The sequence below is a fragment of the Megalopta genalis genome, chromosome 11 (assembly GCF_051020955.1).
Source record: "Megalopta genalis isolate 19385.01 chromosome 11, iyMegGena1_principal, whole genome shotgun sequence".
Classification (NCBI taxonomy): Eukaryota; Metazoa; Arthropoda; class Insecta; order Hymenoptera; family Halictidae; genus Megalopta; species Megalopta genalis.
The window spans coordinates 6,514,423-6,535,296 of NC_135023.1; the positions used below are offsets into that span (position 1 = coordinate 6,514,423).

Genomic DNA, 20,874 nt, shown 5'->3' on the forward strand with positions numbered 1-20,874 from the left:
TTCCCTTTCGTATTTATTACGTTTTTACTATACTATAAAAGATTTACTATAAAAACGATGCGATCTTTATTCAGAATTCTCTTCTAATTCCTCAATCGTTTCCGCAACATTTGCACTTCGCACGATCGCATTTAAATCGTGAGTTACCCTTGCAATTCGTGCCGCAGCTTTGAATTTAATTGCAGCTCGTTGTTTCTCCATCTTTTTCTTCCACTAAAAAGAATTATTCATTTGCATATCGATATGAAATTTATGTACATTACATATCTGTGCACATATGTAGAAAATCTACTTATGGTGAAAAGAGCTATATGCAATGGTAGATTATTGGTTGAAAGTTCAACCAAAATCGACCTATAGAAAAAGGATACCGCTAGGGGAAAAATCGAATGAATATCTAGTAATATTTTACCATCCTTTCGGTACAAAAGGTCCCTAGGTTCGATGCTTTCCATTCTATTAGAGTGACAGAGAAAGAGCGAAAGAAAATCGTGGTCGAGAGTCGAGTGTTTTGGAAGAACGTTTTATGTTTGTTACTTCGTATCTGAGTTATATGAGTAGTTTTATATTTTTGGTAAACAAACGAAGTAAGGTAATTGTCATTAATTTTATAAATAATTCCGCACGCTTTAAGAGTCGTTTCACTATGAAATATTTTGTATACGAAAAATTACGCTTGATTTCGTGTTTGAGCGGGATGTTATGATCGTCATAATTTCAACAAAAACGATTGTAAGAAAGTGTTGTATGGTGTTTTAAGTACTATCAAATCAATTGCTTCGAATCAGTCTTCACTCTGAGACTTGATAATTATTTTATACTGTTTTTACTCAACAATGCGGCAAGTGTTTACCCTAACCTATTTTGCTAGTTGACAAATTTCTAAGTAAGTTGAATATTCAAGAAATTCAATTTTTACTACGACATTACTGTTGAAAGCTTATTAGTTATTATTTTTAAAAAAATTGATGTCTTGTGTATATGTAGTGTGTTAGGTTACTAATATTAAAACTTCATTACTTACATCCTCATCACGAGATGGTAAGTTTGAAACATATTCTTTCATTTCTTCTTTCATGGGATCTACTATAGCTACCACAGACACACAACCGTCAACTGTACCTAGGACTATACTTTTACCATCATAAGTGCTATCTATTGCACTTAACTCTGCTTGAACCCTATAATTTGCTATCAACTCACAGTCTGATGATCTGGAAAGCAGATATATAGATGAAATTCAATAATTTCAGGGAAACAATTTCATCTGTCTTTACCTAAATACACGTATAGTTTTTCTACCACTGTGGTAATAGAGAACATATTCATCTGTACGGTTGAACATGGATATTACAGTGAACACCCCTTCTGCTACTTTGGGGATATAAGTCTTAACACTGGTACCTTTCTTTAACTCAAGAAGTTCTAGCCCTCCTCTGTAGAAATAAGAACATTGAAGTTTATATTATGTTTCTCTCTCATTTTAGAAAAATTAGACTACCTGCTGGGTGCGTATAAAGTGTATTTTCCATCTCTGCTGATGTTCCCACTCCACTTTGGAATAGTACGGATAAATTTCTTCTTATTTATATCCAAAATAGTGCCCTTGTCTGCTCCAATAATGCCCACCCACTGTGGTTTATTGGGCATTGGAGTAATAGACAGTATATCCTATAAAAATTAAACAAATTAAAAAATGTACAAGATACAACAAATTTCTCTTACTTTAAATCCAGGCAATTTTATAGGGATTTTGTTGATCAGTGCACCCGTTTTTGCATTATAAATTATAATGCAATCTCTGTTGCCTTTATCAGCTGCTGGTGCAATCAGGAAAGCATTGTCAGATGTAATTACTACATTTCTAAAGGGTGTACCTGTGTGGCTTCTGACTATATATTGCAATAAAAATATTGTTCTACCATCTAAAAATGAATATTAATTATTAGGAACCATTATTTACAGCTTCAAGCTTTCATTAAGCATCAATGTACCAGGAATTGATCTCATAACAAGAGTAGCACTGGTCTTCATACTTTCCACCCCCGCAGGATTTTTAGGTCTGGAAACAGCCATGAACTTGCTGGAGTTCTCAATTAATGTTAGTTGTCTCACATGTTGTTGTTCTTCTTTAAACAACACTTGTTCTGTAATTCTGTTCCATATCAGGACATTGCCTGATTCTGTTGATACGACATACCTACAATAAAATAACAATATACGACATTGTTGTTCAAACATCGCTTTGACTGACAAACATCACCGACCTTCCATCGTGTGTCATACAAGCATGAGTAACAATTGCCCCCAAGGGACTATCAGCTAATTTAGAGATCAGCTTTCCAGTGTGTAAATCCCAGATCCCCACACAATCTCTGGTGACTATCGCAGCCAGATTAGACTGTTCTGCTAAACTGTGAAACCAAAAATATGCTTGCGTCAGAATTAAAATATATATTTATTTAACATTGAAATCCAAATTACCTTATCATATCGACCTGCAGCTCGTGCCTGTCTATCACGTGAACCTGTTCAAAAATGTTATTTATATTCCATACTTTAACGCTTCTGTCAATGCTCGAAGTGACCACACTGTTCCAATTGCCAACAGTTAGTGCCTCCAACTGAATGATCCTGGCAAAATGAGCATCTAATATCTTCACTAATTCTGTCGTTTCTAAGCTCCAAACGTACAAATTTTTTCTGTGAAGAAGATAGGCCACATTTAATTGTATTCGCGATTTAAAATTGTCTTCTCGATTTACCACGAAACATACCTCACACCGGCGACGGCATAATTTTTCGTGCCACTGACCATTATCGAATTGGACCACGTCATTCTCGTGCTGATGTTCCGAACACCGTTCGGCAACATCAGAACGTAAGCATCGCTTTTGTTCTCCAAAAACCAAACGATGAAACCATTGGCAGTGGTAGCCAGTAGCATTTCTTCTTCCCTGTCTAATTTTAATTGCAACAAGTACTCGACGTCGTCGTTATAAGCTCTAGGCATATCGAAAACTTTTTCCCATTGCGAGGACGTTTCATCGCAAGTATACTTAGTGACTCGATTATCGCTGTTAACTGTACAAGTATACAGGACCTTTTTATCGTTGGTCATCGTTAGGGCACTACAAAATAGACGTTAATAAAATTGCAATTAATTTTAAACAACCAATATCAAAAGGACATTTTACCTGTGGAAATTCAGAGGATCCAAAGATCCTTTCTTCCTGTAAGTATGCAATAGCATGCCAGTGTCCTCCATATTCCCAGACCAGAACACTATTCTATAGTCGTTCAAGGTCGTGTGCTCTACATCTACATGAAAGAGGCATTCCCAATGTTAAAAAAAAAATACCACGTAAACAGGTACAAAATTTTTTCACCCTTACGCAAAATCGGCCACTTGTTAGAATCTTCTGGATTCGTGTGAGTCTCCAGCAAGTTCCCTCTCAGATCGAACCTGCACCAGCCTAATTTCCCGTAGACGAAGAAAAACTGGTTCATCAAATGCACCCCGTATACCGGATCCTCGTTCGACAGGGGGTTGTCGATGGTGACGAATTCGCTCGTTAAGGTGTTCAATACGACGATCTTAAACATTCAAAAGCAATTATAGAGTTGAAATTACGAAACTGTAGTTAAAGTCAGAACATTGTCCACCTGATTGTTGGTAGTAAACGCAGCTGCGTATCTATTGTCAGGACTCAAAACTAAATTCTGCATGATCCCTTCGACTCCGGGATTGACATCCCTCGTCATGTCGCTGGTGCTCAAGTCCCAGGTGATGAACCTGTTGGATATCGAGACCACGTGTCGGTAGTCAGAAGTCAGACAGAAGCCAAAGACAGCGAACTGGTGACCCTCCAGTGAATACTGAAAGAATTCAAATCATATAGTCCCTAGCCGAGCAGGTATATCGCTAATATTACTTTCAGAGGTCCTCCAGGTGTATGCAAACAGTGATAAACCGGTAGTAGGGCGCAGTCTTTAGCACCATCGTTGTCACAAGCCCTGAGTAGCATCTTCACATTAACATTGCCCCCAATTTCCGGTAGTAATCGGCCTATCAACTGGGGTGCAAGCATATCGGGGTGAGAGCCCAGAATTGCACCCCCTAATCTCAGAGCATCAGCTACCAGCATCAGCTCCCTACAAAAAGAAACGCTACAGCGTACAAAATTACCAAAATTCCACAGTTCTAGCTTGAAATATTACCTGACGATGCTTTGATTATCGATGAAGGTGCACGCGTCCTCGAAGTCTGAAAGTACAGCTTGCAGGGGACAAGAACTGAGCTTAGCATGCAGCCATTCGTAGTTGAATAACACGTTTTCGAAGAGATCGTTGAACCGACGCGATCTGACTAGGTGGAACGGCAGCTCTCCGAACTGAAAATTCACAGTGAATCAATGAATAAATATTACAGATATTATTATTCTATACCTTTCTTAAATTGTATCTCGTAATTGTCCCCTCTTTTGAGTAGAATGCTAGGGGTTGTTCCGGGACCTTCCTGTCCGCCACACCTTCTTTGTCCGCTAAGTTGAACCTAGAAGAGACATTTTATACTGCAATAGAATCCCGAGGTTTCCACGATACCCTAATTTTATAAATTCACTCACCGATGTCTTTGAATCTCAGTGTACTTGAAAGGCTTCGGTCGTCCTCCTCCCCAAATGCCCAAGTAATAGTCGGCGATCATCGAATGAAAGTACATCGCCATGTTCATGTTCTTGAAGTACCTTTCTTTCGCGGCGTCCCTGAACTGCCTATGATACCAATTAAGGACACTGACGCCATCGGCTTCCCTCTCGCTCAAATAATTAGGCAAATCGTTCCTTATCCTGGTCCAAAGCAACGGAGGGATTCTCCTAACAGGTGGCAAGTGGTATTGATAGACATCGTCCAACACTTTATCGTCCAGAGAGATCAGATCCTCTAACTCGGACTCGGATAGTCCCGATTTCGCCGCAGTGATGTAAGCCAATGCATGGAAGACCAAGATCTTGCCATGCTGTTTCTCTATCCTCTCGAACAGCATCATGATGCTGTCCATCACCGTGCTGGTCAAGTGGGTGTCGGCCGGCTTCGTGTAGCTCCTCCATCTGCAGATCTCCGCGAAGACCAACTTCACGAAAATTGGCAGCGAGCACTTGGATATAGCGTTCGCTACCAGACGCCACTGATAGTTGTTCAAATCCCTGTGCGCTGTCTTCATCCACATCCTATGGATACGTTCTTCTGTATAAATATGTTCGTACAGATTTAAGTCTGTTTTACCTTATCACGTCCATAGCTAGGTCCTCTCCGAGGGCTATCACTTCGATGAAATTCTCTTCCGTGTCTATCATCCTTCGCAGAAGCTGATAGTCCCGAGAGATCACGGGATTAGATTCTTCGGCAGCACAAGACAGCATCATCTGAAAAGATTGTCGAATGCTAGAATCCTGTACAATTCTTCCGACATACAATCGAGTACCTTGCAGTTGGTGGGGAGTCTAGTTGGTAGCCAGGACAATTTATTCCCTTGAACACCTGTTAATTGGTCCACGCTGTCCAGAAATAAGAGAATCGGTTGCTCGTTCGTTGCCAGAGTCAGCAAGTATTTGAAGTACGCGGTCAGCGGGACTATATCGTCTGGGATCTCGTCGAAAGGTAGCATGAAGTTGTAGGAGATCTGTAAAATATTTCATGCCCGTCAGGGTTCATGTAAATCCCACGCGTCTTTCACTTTCTCAGAAGAGAACAAAAATATAGTATTTCTGGACCACCAAGGTGTTGATTAGTTTACCTGTTGACAAATCGAGATCAGAGTAGGTGTCAGGGCACTGCTGTCAGGGGTAGTGCCAAGAAACCGGATTATGTTGATTGGCTTTTTCCCAGTGAGCCACGTACCGCTTGTCAGCCCTGCGCTCTTTGCTAATAACGACGTCTTGCCACATCCACCCTCTCCGTATAAAACCAGGGGCTTGTCGCTGTCTCCTAGCATGTACTCTTTGATCCTCATCAAGGTGTCCTCTCGGCCGTAAAACACCTGAAGGTACCATGTATCGAAATATTATTTTTTGCCTCGCCAACGATGAAGTATCAGAAACATACCCTGACAGAGTTGTTGCAAGCGTGAAGATGCTGCAACATCTCTGTTATTATTTGTCCTTGAGCGGAACTGTCTTCTTTTCTCATGGCACGGTCCACCAGCTTCACTATGTTCCGATAAAAATGAGTTATGAAATGCTGGAGGTATTCACTGTGCGTCTCTGTGTCCAGACCTTCTCTTCCGATCCATTCCACCGTGTATCTGAGAGAACGAACTTGTCGAACAATCGTTGGGAGCAAAGTTTCGAGGGAATTAGTACCTTTGTAGATTCGTAGTTTCGATTTTATCAGGCAGTCTCTCGTCCCTCAGGTTTGCCAAGAGCTTCGAAGCTTCGTTGTCCAAACTTCTGTTCGCTATATCCAAAAAGAGACTCGCTTTTCTCAAGTTCTGAAGATTTATGTTGTTTATGTATCTCACGTAGGCTAGACAGTGGTTTTTAGTGTTCTTAACGTTCAGGACGCCGTTGATTACTTCTCGCTCGGTTACTGGAAAATTAATAAATCAGAATAGCTGCCAGTGTTGGTTCGCGCGTGAATCAGTTGCTCACCGGACATGAAATAATTGTGCATCGTGTCTTTGTCGAATTTCCCATTGTTGAACAGAGACTGTGCTCCTTTTCGGAACAGCTTCTGCATCTTTAGCATGGTGTCCCACCAAATGGCCTGGTCCTCCTGCTGCAGCTTCGGTATCCTCTAAATTATCGCGGGACATTAACGTCAACATAATTCACGCACCTTTAAGGGAAGAAGAAAGTTTTATACTTTATTGTTAAAGTTCTTTAAGATGGACGATATAGGTTGCAGGATACTGGTCGGTGGCACAGCGTTGCTGTCCTTTTTGTACCATCTATCCAAAAGACTAACGTCCATTCCCTGACCGTCCAATTCTGTTCGCAACATTTCCAATTCTGAACTGAGCACGTACGTCGGTATAGGACGATAGCCATATTTTTGTCCAAGAAAAACCTATTGGGAAATATTAGAGAAAAATAGACCGTCGTTCGGAGAGTCAGCGGAATAAATCGGCGAGATCGTTACCACGAAATTCGGTCCCATAGAGAGCCTCTGACAATTCTCTATTTCCCTCATGCAAAGTTCTGTGGTCATGTGATCGTCGGTCGCTTCGTCCCTTACACCCCATCTCATGTCAACTACCTGCAATCGAAACACATCTCCCAGTTGCGTCTGTGTTGGGTGCAACTTGACTGGTCACGTGTCAAGCTTGAACTTTAGTATTAAAAGTTTCGGAAACTCTTCCTCGTGTGCAGGACTTGGTACCTGGCACGAGGAAATCAATTCCTCAAGGACGAGCGAACATGCGACACGTATCTCGGCAATATCTCTCCCAAATACGTATATATGTGTATACAACAAATAAATACACCGAAATAGTATGCAACATCGTCGCATTACTTTTTAATTACCGTTTCGTTATACCGAACTAGATTTTTTTAATTGTGGCTGCAATTACCTGAAACTCCAATCCGTGTTTCTCTCTACAATAGTCCTTGATTTTAGGGTAGCACTGAGCCATCAGAGTGTTACGTTCCATCGCGGTATCTGGAATCGCAGTTATTATAATTCGATATCACGTTCAGATTCTTACAATTAATTATCAACGATACCGGTGAACGTGGAGCTGGTAAATATCCTGACGATTTTAGAGCTGACCGCGGGCAGGGACTTCAAAGAGCCCGCGAAGATCGAATCCACGGTAGATTCGTCCATTTTTCATTTAAACGTTCTCTCGCGATCGAATCTTATCCCATCAGGTTCCCAACAACATTGCGAGGAAACTGAGATCGGGTCTCGAATATCGCGAGTACTTATACCGTGTAGACGTATATTCATGATCCGCTGCCATCTCCATAGACGTCGACTTCGGCGACCATGCGAATCGCTAGACCCCGCTAAATTACTTTTGTTCGCGAAATTTCAACGCTGCTTCTCCGTTGTCGCCTGCGACCGAACGAATTTTGCAGCCCACAAAAAATTTACAAAGAATCGTAGATCTTTGCAAAACGTTGGAAAAGCGTCTGCAGGGTGGTTGCTAAGGGCTGTTTACGAAGTCCATAGCCGTCTCATTGATTTCGCGGGAGCTATGCATCCTCCGTTTGAAGATAGAACACGTTTGCTTGGCCGCAGGTATTCTAATGGACCAGACGTAGCGTAAAGGGATAAGATTTTGATTGAACAATCAAAATGGCACCGCCGGACCCAGTCACCCAGATGAACACGTACCGGTCGTACGTGACCATGCTGGCTGATCCGGTTTCCAAGGACGAGTTGAAACTGAAGGCCGCTCAAGAATTGTCCGAGAATTTCGAGGTACCAAAGTCTTGACAATTTTCACGAGTTCTCGATCGTTGAAAGAGACAATACCGATCATCCGAATCTTTTTCTCCACAGGTCATTATGTGCTCCTCGCAATACCCGGCGTTTCTCGATCACATGATGAAGATATTTCTGAAGATTCTTCAAGAAGGCGAGCCGCACTTCATATCGGAATACAATATACAACAGGTCAGGAAGCTGATCCTGGAGATGATACACAGGTTGCCGAGCAACGACTATCTTCGTCCGTACGTGAAACAAATCTTGAGCTTAATGTCGAAACTGTTGGAGACCGACAACGAAGAGAACGTGCTGGTCTGTCTGCGGATCATCATCGAGCTGCACAAGCAGTACAAGCCCGCCTTCAATCCGGAGATACAGTATTTTCTGCAATTCGTGAAATCGGTGTACAGCGAGCTACCAAAGAACCTACCAAAAATATTCGAGCCCCGTCCGCCGTTAAGGGTGAAGGATTTGTCGGAGATAAACATAGAGGCGCTGCTGAAAGAGACGTTCACGATCACGGCTATACAGAGCGAGAAGAAGGCTGCGGATGGCACAGTAGTCACAGTAAGCAATTTTACATTCTATCATTCCAGTTCACGAAGGATCTACCTTTCAATAGAATCGTTACTAAAAGGAATATTTTCTTCCAGTACAATCTCATTCCCAAAGCAGTTCTGTCCTTAAAAGTGCTTCAGGAGCTACCGATCATAGTCGTGCTAATGAACCAACTGTACAAGCAGAACGTGCACCAGGACGTCTCGGACTTCATCCCCCTGGTGATAACGACGATAACCCTGCAGCCGAGTCCTCAGCACAGAGGCTCCCCGGGATTCAACAAAGAAGTGTTCGTCGACTTCATGGGGGCTCAGATCAAGACGCTGTCTTTCCTAGCCTACGTGATCAGAATCTACCAGGACGTGGTGTCTCAGCACAGCTCCATATTGGTGAAAGGCATACTGGGCCTGTTCACGCTGTGTCCCATGGAAGTGGCGCACCTGCGAAAGGAGTTGGTGATAGCTTCGAGACACATCCTAGCCACGGATCTTCGGAACAAATTCATCCCGCACATGGAGTGTTTCTTCGACGAGGACATCTTTATCGGTCGAGGCTGGACGACTCACGAGTCGCTGAGACCATTGGCGTACTCGACTCTGGCAGACTTGGTCCACCACGTGAGGCTGTTGCTACCCTTGAGCGACGTTTCCAGGGCGGTGCACTTGTACAGCAAAAACCTGCTGGACCAGAGTCTTCCGACCGCGGTGCAGATGGTGTCTTGCAAGCTGCTGATGAACTTGGTGGACACGGTCAGGCAGAGGTCCGACGCAGAGAACAGTACGCAAGGCAGGGAGCTGCTGATGAGGATTCTCTTGGTGTTCGTCTTGAAGTTCAAGACGATAGCGAAGATCTACATACCGATCCTGAGGAACAAAACGAAACAACTGGCCCCTCCGGGCCTGGACATCAAGACAGAGGACGTGAAACCTGTTATTCCCGATTTGAACGAGGAAAAGGAGGCAGGGAAGTCCAAGTTCGGATTCCCCTCGTCCCAGGCGATGAGCTTCAACGTGGGCGACTACAGGAACCTGGTGAAAAGCCTGGTTCACGGCGCGAAGGCCATCACTTCGAACTGCATCAACTCGAAGACGGGAGAAGTGACGCAGTCCAACCAATTTCAGTCGAAGGAGACTCTGGTCTATATCAAATTAGTGAAGTGGGCTCTCCCTGCGCTGGATATATACACCATAGGTCCGCCAACGATTGGAGCCATCGCTCAGCCAGGAAGACCCGCTCAATCTCAGACTATTCGCACTCGCGAGGAGAAAGAGGTTCTGGAGCTTTTCGGAAACGTGTTCACTCAGATGAACCCTCAGACGTTCCAAGAGATCTTCTCCACGTCCATCGACTACATGGTCGAGAGGATCTTCAAGAACTGCGCGCTGCAGATCATCGGCAGCGCCTTTCTATCTAGCCCGACTATATCCTCGACCTTCGCGACCATTCTAGTGGAGTACCTGCTGGAACGAATGGGGGACATGGGCTCCAACGTGGAGAGGAGCAACTTGTATTTGAGACTCTTCAAGTTGGTCTTCGGCAGCGTGTCTCTGTTCCCCGCTGAGAACGAGCACATGCTGAGGCCCCACCTGAACCAGATAGTCAATCGGGCGATCGAGCTCGCCATGTCCGCGAAAGAACCCTACAATTATTTCCTGTTGTTACGAGCTTTGTTCAGATCTATCGGCGGTGGATCCCACGATCTCCTCTATCAAGAGTTCTTGCCTCTGCTGCCGAACATGTTGGAAGGCTTGAACAGACTGCAGTCCGGTCTGCACAGGCAGCACATGAAGGATCTCTTCGTCGAATTGTGCCTTACCGTCCCAGTGAGGCTCAGCTCCCTCTTGCCTTATTTACCGATGCTGATGGACCCCCTTGTCTCAGCCCTGAACGGCAGCTACGGTCTGGTCAGCCAAGGGTTGCGGACTCTGGAGCTCTGCGTCGACAACCTCCAACCTGATTTTCTCTACGAGCACATTCAACCTGTCCGAGCAGACCTGATGCAGGCTCTTTGGAGAACCCTGCACAATCCAACCGATCAAGCTCACGTAGCCTTCCGGGTCTTAGGAAAATTCGGAGGGGGGAATAGAAAGATGATGATCGAACCCCAGAAGCTGGAGTACAACGACCGCGAGACCAACTCGCCAGCGATCGTCGTCTACTTCCAGGAACCTACCAAGCCCATCGATTTCACTGTAGAGAAAGTGATAGAGACTGCGTTCAACGCCCTGAAGTCCAACAACACCGATTCCTTCTACCGTAGACAGTGCTGGGAAGTGATCAGCTGTTACTTGGCAGCTTCTTTGAGACTGGACGACAACAACGGGATACTGTACAAACTCTTCATGCATCCCAGCTTCAAGGAAAGCAAGATTCCTCATCAACAGGGCCCTCATTACAAGTGTCCCGACGCTGTAGCGAGGAACGTGCAGCAGACAGCGCTGACGGGACTCTTCGTAGCCGCGGAGATCAAGGAATTGAGACACTCTGTGCTGGGTACCGTTGTGTCGATCGTGAGACATTATACGATGGTAGCGATCGCTCAGCAGGCTGGGCCGTTTTGTCTGACCGGGAGACAAGTTCGTATGCAGGGTCAGGACCCTCTGGTCTTGATCGACGCTTTGGCGGTGATTATGGGTCACGAAGAGAAGGAGTTGTATAAATCTGGTCACCTCGCTCTGGTTCTGATCCTGGAGACTGCTACCAACATTCTGGGATCGAAGGAGAGAGCTTGTCAATTACCGCTGATGGAGTACCTGGCAGAGAAGATGTGTTCTCTCTGTTACGAGAGAGCCTGGTACGCGAAACTGGGTGGCTGCATAGCCATCAAGTTTCTTTTCGAGAGGATGGCAACCAAATGGGTGTTGAACCATCTGTTCGTATTCTTGAAAGCCCTGATGTTCGTAATGATGGACCTAACGGAGGAAGTATCCAATGGAGCTATAGATATGGCCAAGGCCAACCTGGAGAAGATGCTGCGAGTTTGCGTGAACCCTGGGATCCAAGATGGAAACACCGAGCTGATAGAAGCGCAGAACAAGAGCCTCTACGACGTCACTCACGAGCTGGTGAGGCAGGTAACATCCCCGCACACCTTAGTGAGGGAACAGGCTATGGCATCCTTGCGTCTGCTAGCAGAGATTCAGAATAAAACAGTGACAGAGGTAATGGAGCCACATAAGGAAGTTTTAGCGGACATGATCCCACCTAAGAAGCATTTACTGAGACACCAGCCTGCTAACGCTCAGATCGGTCTGATGGACGGAAATACCTTCTGCACGACGCTGAATCCTCGTCTCTTCACGATCGATCTAACCGTGATGGAGCACAAGGTGTTCTTCCAGGAGCTGCTAGCCCTCAGCGAAGCGGAGGATGCGAATTTGAACAAGCTACCTTGCTACAAATCGGTGTCGAACCTCATCCCACTTCGGAAGTCAGCATTGAGAGCTCTCGCTGCTTGTCATTACATAGTAGCTTGCAGGGAGAAGATCTTCGGGGTCCTGTACAAGGCTCTCGAGAAACCGAACGCCGAGCTGCAGGAGGCAGCTTTCGAGTGCATGCAGAAATTCATCGCTGGATTCCAGATTGACATGGAGTCCGTTCACACTATCATGCGACCGATGCTACTGACTTTGGGTGACCACAGGAACCTGAGCCTCAACTGTGTGAAGAGGCTCTCGTACCTGACGCAACTGTTCCCCAGCACCTTCAGTATCACTCTCTGCGAGCAGCTGCTGCAGCATTTGAAGAAGCTCTTGGAGAACTTGATACAGGCGCACAAGGGGATATCGAAGTCCGGAGAGAACGAGCAGAAGATAGCCACGATCATAGGCATCTTCCACGAGATTCCAGCAGCTACTCCGAAGTTCATCGACGTACTGTGCAGGCTCGTTCTGCAGACGGAAAAGTCGCTGATGGTCGAGGTCTCCAGTCCATTCCGGATTCCTTTGATGAAGTTCTTGCTGCGCTACCCTACCGAGACGCTGAATTTATTTTTGCACGACAATAACATCAAGGACCAGCAGTGGAGCAAGTACCTGGAATTTCTCATCAAGCAGAAGGATGGGAAACCGTTCCGCGATGTGCTCCACAACAGCACTGCTAGATTGATAACGATGCTGCTCGCTCACTCTCAGACCAACTCGAATCTGACTCACACCGAGAAGAGCGAGCTTCAGCATCAGGCGATCAAGATCATCGCGGTTCTAATTAAATTCGACGAGCAATGGTTGTCGACGCAGACTCAGCTGGTCGGTGCTTTGAAGCAGATTTGGTGCAACGACGAATATCAAGCTCTGCACAAGAAAGTCGAAAGCGTGGACTATTGCCACTGGAAGGAGCCGAAGTTGATAGTCAAGATCTTGCTGCATTATTTTCGCCACCATTCCAAGGACATCGACCTGCTCTTCCAGCTGCTAAGGGCCACCTGTGACAGGTTCATCCCCGATTTCCAGTTCTTGAGGGACTTCTTGGAGCACACTGTGGCTCAGGAGTACACGGTCGAGTGGAAGCGCAGCGCGTTCTTCAAATTCGTCGAACATTTCCCCACGAACAATTTATTCCAAGAGTTGAAGGCCAACGTTCTCCAATTGATCATCATCCCCTGCTTTGCCGTGAGCTTCGAGAGAGGAGAGGGTACTAAGTTAGTTGGAGGAGCGCCGATGCCTTATCAAGATAATCCAGAGAACGTCGTGTCGGTATTTATCAGCAAGATCATAGATCCCGATAATCCGTTCGGATCCGCCGACTGCGTTCGCATTTCCTTGCTTCAATTCTCTTGTCTCCTAGTCGAGCAAGCTTCTCAGCATATTCACGATGTCACCAATAAGAGGCAGGGTAACAAGCTCCGACGACTGATGACCTTCGCGTGGCCGTGTCTCCTGGGCAAGAACTGCGTCGACCCAACGACCAGATACCACGGCCATTTACTCTTGAGCCACATAATCGCTAAATTCGCCATCCATAAACGAATAGTTCTTCAGGTTTTCCATAGCCTATTGAAAGCACACGCCTTAGATGCTCGAAACGTGGTGAGACAGGCTCTAGAAATCCTGACTCCTGCGATGCCAGTCAGAATGGAAGACGGTAACACGATGTTGACACACTGGACCAAAAAGATCATCGTAGAGGAAGGTCACTCTATGCAGCAGCTATTTCACATCCTCCAGCTGGTGGTCAGACACTACAAAGTGTACTATCCAGTGAGACACCACCTGGTCCAGCACATTGTGAATTCTATCCAGAGGCTAGGATTCAGTCCCACTGCTACCATCGAGCACCGGAGATTGGCTGTCGAGTTGGCAGAGGTTATTATCAAATGGGAGCTGCACAGGATCAAGGACGAGGCTGAGAGTGCCGAATCCGGTGGCACTAGAGGGGCCCAAGGTTCGTTGAAAAGACCTATGAACGATGATCCTGCGGGGACCAAGCGGATGACCACTCAGGCGGCCACAGGAAACGCTACCGTTCCTGTGATCCTGCCTAGAATAGAGCCCGGATCTACAAAGCCGATCGAGAGGGCACACGCCGACGCAATTCTCAATTTCCTGCTCCGTCTGGCCTGTCAGGTGAACGACGTCACTACCATTCATGGAAATCCTGGCGAACAGCTTTCTAGACGCTGCGTGGCCTTGCTGAAGATGGCCCTGAAGCCGGACGTCTGGCCCCAGTCCTGCGATTTGAAGCTCGCTTGGCTGGACAAGGTCCTTGCCAGCGTCGACAGCACTCAGCCAATTTTTGGAAACATTTGCACAGCTTTGGAAGTGCTCACTTTCTTGCTGGGTGTGATGAAGAGAGAGCAGATACTCGCAAGCTTCAAGTCTCTGCAAAGAGGCATCGGGGCTTGTATCGCGAGCAGCAACACGAAAGTGATTAGACTGGTTCATGGTCTGTTATCGAGACTGATGACCATTTTCCCAGCAGAGCCGACTTCCTCCACAGTGGCGTCGAAATACGAAGAGCTGGACACTTTATACACCACCGTTGGCAAATTCATCGTGGACGGTCTGGCGACCTACGAGAAAAATACGGCAGCTACTCCCAGCACGCTGTTCGGTACCCTGATGATGCTGAAGGCGGCCTGCACGAATAATCAGAGCTACATCGATCGACTGATAACTCCCTTCATGAGGGTCCTTCACAGAATGGCCAAGGATCACCTGCACTCGACTCAGGCAGAGGCGAATCCTGTTGGAAGCGAATTATTAATCCTCAGCTTGGACCTGGTAAAGAATCGAGTGATGGTGATGGGCGTAGAAATGAGGAAATCGTTCATCGGCTCGATTCTAGTCGGTCTGATCGAGAAGACGCAGGACATCAAAGTGATGAAGGCCATCACGAAGATGCTGGAGGAGTGGATGAAGAATAAGAACCCCATAGCTATGAACCAAGCACCCAGCTTGCGCGAGAAGTCGATTTTGTTGGTGAAGATGATGCAGTACGTGGAAAAACGGTTTCCCGATGATTTGGAATTGAACCGACAGTTCCTGGAGCTCGTCAATTTCATCTACCGAGACGAAGCCTTGAAATCGTCGGAACTGACTTCGAAATTAGAGCCAGCGTTTTTATCCGGTCTACGATGTATTCAACCCCAGATTCGAGCGAAGTTCTTCGAGGTGTTCGACGGGTCCATGAGGAGGCGACTTCACGACAGGCTTTTGTACATTATTTGCAGTCAAAGCTGGGACGCGATCGGACCTCATTACTGGATCAAGCAGTGTATAGAGTTGTTGTTGGTCACCTCGAACTCTACCACTCAGATTCAGATGTCTAATCAGGACACGTTGCTGCCCAGCGTGACGTCCGTGATAAATATGACGGACAGCGAGGAGCACAAGAATTTCATGATCTACAGCTCGATCAAGGAGGAACCGCAGGACATTTCCGACACGGCTGACGTGAAGGACGATATACTGGACATGGATTTGGCTAACGTAGACTCCACGACAGTCCCCGAAGAGATCGCTACCACGGGCAGGACGACCTTGACGCAGCTAATCGCGAAGCAGGCCGAGTTCATCGAGCATGCGAAGAAGATCAGAACGGAGCAGCTTTTGTTGGCCGCGGCGCAGCTTTGCCACATGGACACCAATCTGGCGGAGCGTGTCTGGCTGGACACCTTCCCGAGAATCTGGGGGATCCTCGACGAACATCAGCACAGCACACTGATTGCCGAAGTGGTGCCGTTCATTTGCAGCGGCACGCACGTCATTCAGAAGGACTGTCATCCGAGCGCGATCGCGACGTTCGTCGAAGCGATCGCTCACTGCAATCCTCCGGTGCCCATGAGACCGGCCTTGATGAAGTACCTGGGCAGATCCCACAATCTCTGGCACAGGATGACGCTGAGCTTGGAACAGATGGCGTTCGACAACGGCAACAATCAATTTAAGATCAAGAGAGAATCGGACTGTTACGACTTCGAACCTGACAATAGTCCTCACGCCGAGATCCTGGACTCTTTGTCGGACATGTACTCGTTGCTCTGCGAAGAGGACATGTGGTCCGGACTCTGGCAGAAGCATGCGCATTATAAGGAGACTCTTCAAGCTACCGCGCTCGAGCAACAAGGCTTCTTCGAGCAAGCTCAGGGAGCGTACGACGTAGCCATGACGAAGTTCAAGCAGGACTACGTTTCGACCCCTGCTCCTTTCAAGATTCAGAGAGAGGCTATGCTCTGGGAGCAACACTGGATCAGATGCGCGAAGGAGCTGAATCAGTGGGATCTATTGTTGGACTATGGCAGCAAGAAGGCGGAGAAGAACCCGTTCTTGATTCTGGAGAGCTCTTGGCGTATTCCAAACTGGACGATGATGAAGGAAGCTCTGGCCCAGGTGGAGCACAATTGTCCCAAGGAGATGGCTTGGAAGGTAAACGACTGTCCCCGGACGTTTATGTCTCCGATATACCCTGCGGATCGGTATTCCGAGTCTTTCTCTTTCCAGGTGAACTTGTACCGAGGTTTCCTGGCGATCTGCAACAGCGAGGATCAGCACCTGAACGCGGTGGAACGCTATGTGGAGCTTGCATCAGGTCTGTGCATGCGCGAATGGCGCAGGTTGCCTCACATCGTCAGTCACGTGCACCTGCCGTTGCTGCAGGCCGCGCAGCAGATCATGGAACTGCAAGAAGCGATGCAGATCCATCAGGGCCTGTTGCACGGCAGGAGCACGTCGCTGCACGATATGAAGGCTATCGTAAAGACCTGGAGGAACCGGCTTCCTGTGATAGCCGACGATCTTAGCCACTGGTCAGACATCTTCACCTGGCGGCAGCATCACTATACTTTCATTTCGAGCCACTATGATTCTCAGCAAGACCAGACGACCAATCATTCCATGCTGGGCGTGCACGCATCGGTGCAGGCGATCATCCACTTCGGCAAGATCGCGAGGAAGCACAATCTCTGCGGTGTCTGCTTGGATTCTTTGTCGAGGATCTACACGATCCCCAGCGTTCCTATTGTCGATTGCTTCCAGAAGATCAGGCAGCAGGTGAAGTGCTACCTGCAGATGGCCTCTGTGAGCGGGAAGAACGAGCTGCAGGAGGGTCTGGAGGTGATCGAGTCCACGAACCTCAGGTACTTCACCAAGGAGATGACCGCTGAGTTTTACGCCCTGAAGGGAATGCTGTTGTCGCAAATCGGGAGGTCGGACGACGCTAACAAAGCATTCTCCGCTGCTGTACAACTGCACGACACCTTGGTCAAGGCGTGGGCTCTATGGGGAGACTATCTGGAGCATATATTCACCAGAGATGCTCGTCAGATCTCGATAGGGATCTCGGCGATCACTTGCTTCCTCCACGCCTGCAGACACCAAAACGAGTCCAAGTCTAGAAAGTACCTCGCCAAGGTCTTGTGGCTTTTGACTTACGACGACGACAAGTTCTCCTTGATGGAGGCTGTGGATAAGTACGCCGTTGGGGTTCCTCCTATTCAATGGCTACCTTGGATACCTCAACTTCTGATGTGTTTGGTGCGACACGAGGGCAACGTCATTCTGAATCTACTTAGTCAAGTTGGAAGAGTATTCCCGCAAGCGGTGTATTTTTCGATCAGGACTCTGTACCTGACCCTGAAGATAGAGCAGAGGGAAAGATACAAGAGCGCGGAACTGGCTGCAGGAAAGAACCAGGAAGGTGTCGAGGGTCGTGGAGCAGGTGGAAACGTTCAGCAACAGGGAGTGCCGGAAACCGGACCTATTCGAGCCACGCCGCCCATGTGGAGGTGTTCGAAGATCATGCACATGCAGCGGGACATTCACCCGACCATTCTGTCCAGCTTGGAGGGAATCGTGGATCAGGTTCATCTTTATTTTATTTTATTTTATTTTATTTTATTTGATTGTGGTTTTTTCGTGCATTCGGAGCATATAGAAGTGACACGATTTAATTGTGTTCCAGATGGTGTGGTTCCGGGAGACCTGGTACGAGGAGGTTCTCAGACAATTGAGACAGGGCCTGGCCAAGTGTTACGCGATAGCATTCGAAAATCGCGGGGCTGTCAGCGAGGCTACCATCACTCCTCACACGCTGAACTTCGTGAAGAAGCTGGTCTCGACGTTCGGAATCGGAATAGGTGAGTCCTCGATCGACCTCCCACCCTGACAGAGACGAGTTCTTACGGACTTCTTCCTGTAAACCGTAGAAAACATATCCCCATCTCAAAACGTGAACAACACATTTGGCTCAGCGGCTTCAGAGTCGTTGGCGCGCAGGGCACAAGCCACCGTCCAGGATCCCGTTTTCCAGAAAATGAAAGGTCAATTCACTAGCGACTTCGACTTTACCGTGCCCGAGGCCAGGCTGCTGCACAATCTCATCAGCAAGCTGAAGAAGTGGATCAAGATTCTCGAAGGCAAGACCAAGCAGCTGCCCAAGTGAGTATCCTAGTGATCGAATCTCAACGTTCTGCAAAGTACAATCGCTGCAACGATACATAATTTGACCAGGTCCTTCCTCATCGAAGAGAAATGCAGATTTCTCAGCAACTTCAGCCTGAAGACCGCGGAGGTGGAACTTCCCGGCGAATTTCTGCTACCGAAACACTCCCACTATTACGTCAGGATAGCCAGGTTCATGCCCAGAGTCGAAGTCGTCCAACGACACAACACAGCAGCCAGAAGATTGCGCATCAGAGGACACAACGGTCGCCTCTACCCTTATTTGGTTGTGAACGACGCCGGGTTAGGGGATGCTAGACGCGAGGAACGCGTTCTTCAACTGCTGAGGATGTTGAATCACTACCTAGCAAAACAGAAGGAGACCTCCAGGAGGTTCTTGCACTTCACGGTGCCGCGAGTTGTCGCGGTTTCCCCGCAGATGAGACTAGTCGAAGATAATCCTGCTTCGGTTTCTTTACTGGACATTTATAAACAAGGCTGTGCAAAACTAGGAATAGAGCACGACGCTCCTATAGCTAGGTATTACGAAAGGTTGGCTGCTGTGCAGGCGAGAGGAGCGCAAGCGAGTCATCAAGTTCTCAGGGATATTTTGAAGGAGGTGCAGACGAGCATGGTTGCTAGGACGATGCTGAAGGACTGGGCGGTGAAGACTTTCCCGGGAGCCACGGATTACTGGACCTTTAGAAAAATGGTAACGAAGCGAAAGACCATTTTGGTCATCCAATTTTTCTCTGTCGCGTCTTCGATGTTTCCTTTTTTATTTGCAGTTCACGTTACAATTATCTTTGGCCTGCTTCGCGGAGTACGTGCTTCACCTGACGAGGTTGAATCCCGACATGATGTACGTGCATCAAGATTCCGGACTGATAAACATCGCCTACTTCAAATTCGACGTCGACGACACCTCTGGCGAACTGGACGCCAACAGACCTGTTCCGTTCCGGCTCACGCCGAATATCCTCGAGTTCCTGACTAGCACAGGTTCGTGATCGATCGGCGAAACCTTGTACGTAATTTTGCGCGCGTAAAACTAAACGGGGATTTTCTCCAGGTGTCTCCGGGCCTCTGACAGCGAGTGCGATCGCCACGGCGCGCTGTCTAGTGCAGCCATCCTTCAAAGTACACACGATTCTTCGTGCGATCTTACGCGACGAGGTGATCGCGGATCACAACAAGAAACAAGAGGATGCTGAAAACGCGTCCCAAACACCGACGGACATGAAAGGCGAACTTCTAATTACTATGGTGACACGCGCGGTCACGGCGATCGTCTCTAGGTTAAACTCTCTAGCCAATTTCGATGGGACCGACAGCAAAGTCAGCACGCTGGTTGCTGCGGCGAACAGCCACGACAATCTGTGCAGGATGGATCCATCTTGGCACCCGTGGCTGTAGAACAACTTCTACGGCTGGCCTAAACGTGCTTCCATTACGAACAATCGCTGGAAACGTCGATCAGCTTGAACGGTTCTCCACCTTTTGTGCAGTCTTTGTATCTCTTTCCTTGCTTTCGTTTTGAATTCCGCGCCAAACCGTCTGAGTTCATCGATGCTCCCGGCTTACGGATCTCTTGAGTCGTTCGTTATCCTTTTCCTTTCAACGAACAAAGAGTGTTGTCCAATCTACTATATCCCGATACTTATCGAACGTGTCTCGCTAATCAAATCGGGGAGAAGCGATTGGTCGGTACTCTTTGTCGGAACGTCCCTGTTTCATGTAAATATTACGTAGTCACGTAAGGTGTTACTTACAAGGTGCGTTTTCTTTTGTAACTTTAGCGAACGGAATAGTTTGCGACTTTCATTTACCCACGTGTTTATATATCGTGTACAAATTCTCGTCTATCCCCGGGAATACTACGTGTATCATTTACTGTACATAATTTTAAATATAAGAGTTATTTATAGATCTGTTTATAAATCCGCAAGGACGAGAAGAAAGGATGGAATAAAGTGTCCAAAACAATAACACCTTTTCT

At 47.2% G+C, this 20,874-nt stretch overlaps 2 protein-coding genes across 2 annotated transcripts; one reads left to right on the forward strand and one right to left on the reverse strand.

Moving 5' to 3' along the window:
- LOC117226225 (NACHT and WD repeat domain-containing protein 2) lies at positions 1 to 8,013 on the reverse strand. Its single transcript, XM_033480358.2, has 26 exons — positions 7,728 to 8,013; positions 7,574 to 7,662; positions 7,141 to 7,257; positions 6,865 to 7,068; positions 6,651 to 6,795; positions 6,363 to 6,588; positions 6,106 to 6,304; positions 5,798 to 6,040; positions 5,486 to 5,683; positions 5,287 to 5,426; positions 4,629 to 5,231; positions 4,450 to 4,555; positions 4,222 to 4,394; positions 3,936 to 4,155; positions 3,667 to 3,879; positions 3,396 to 3,597; positions 3,198 to 3,321; positions 2,778 to 3,131; positions 2,485 to 2,703; positions 2,268 to 2,414; positions 1,995 to 2,200; positions 1,726 to 1,925; positions 1,502 to 1,671; positions 1,278 to 1,436; positions 1,025 to 1,214; positions 1 to 213 (listed from the first exon to the last, which is right to left on the reverse strand). Exons 1-26 carry the CDS (start codon positions 7,828 to 7,830, stop codon positions 67 to 69), a joined length of 5,097 nt encoding a protein of 1,698 aa, XP_033336249.1. The 5' UTR covers positions 7,831 to 8,013; the 3' UTR covers positions 1 to 66.
- Positions 479 to 20,864, forward strand: Nipped-A (Transcription-associated protein Nipped-A). The gene is made up of 10 exons (XM_033480354.2): positions 479 to 592; positions 8,248 to 8,430; positions 8,512 to 9,006; positions 9,093 to 16,862; positions 16,938 to 18,296; positions 18,397 to 18,571; positions 18,641 to 18,872; positions 18,945 to 19,587; positions 19,664 to 19,877; positions 19,948 to 20,864. Exons 2-10 carry the CDS (start codon positions 8,305 to 8,307, stop codon positions 20,289 to 20,291), a joined length of 11,358 nt encoding a protein of 3,785 aa, XP_033336245.2. The 5' UTR covers positions 479 to 592; positions 8,248 to 8,304; the 3' UTR covers positions 20,292 to 20,864.
- The last annotated feature ends 10 nt before the right edge of the window (positions 20,865 to 20,874 follow it).

Excerpts from the sequence above, each read along its gene's own strand:
- LOC117226225 (XM_033480358.2), bottom strand. The coding sequence starts at position 7,830 with ATGGACGAATCTACCGTGGATTCGATCTTCGCGGGCTCTTTGAAGTCC. Across the intron at positions 3,598-3,666 it reads CGTTTACTACCAACAATCAG|ATCGTCGTATTGAACACCTT; the intron begins GTGGACAATGTT and ends TGAATGTTTAAG. Across the intron at positions 1,672-1,725 it reads TAAAATTGCCTGGATTTAAA|GATATACTGTCTATTACTCC; the intron begins GTAAGAGAAATT and ends TAATTTTTATAG.
- Nipped-A (XM_033480354.2), top strand. The coding sequence starts at position 8,305 with ATGGCACCGCCGGACCCAGTCACCCAGATGAACACGTACCGGTCGTAC. Across the intron at positions 9,007-9,092 it reads CGGATGGCACAGTAGTCACA|TACAATCTCATTCCCAAAGC; the intron begins GTAAGCAATTTT and ends ATTTTCTTCCAG. Across the intron at positions 19,588-19,663 it reads ACTGGACCTTTAGAAAAATG|TTCACGTTACAATTATCTTT; the intron begins GTAACGAAGCGA and ends TTTTATTTGCAG.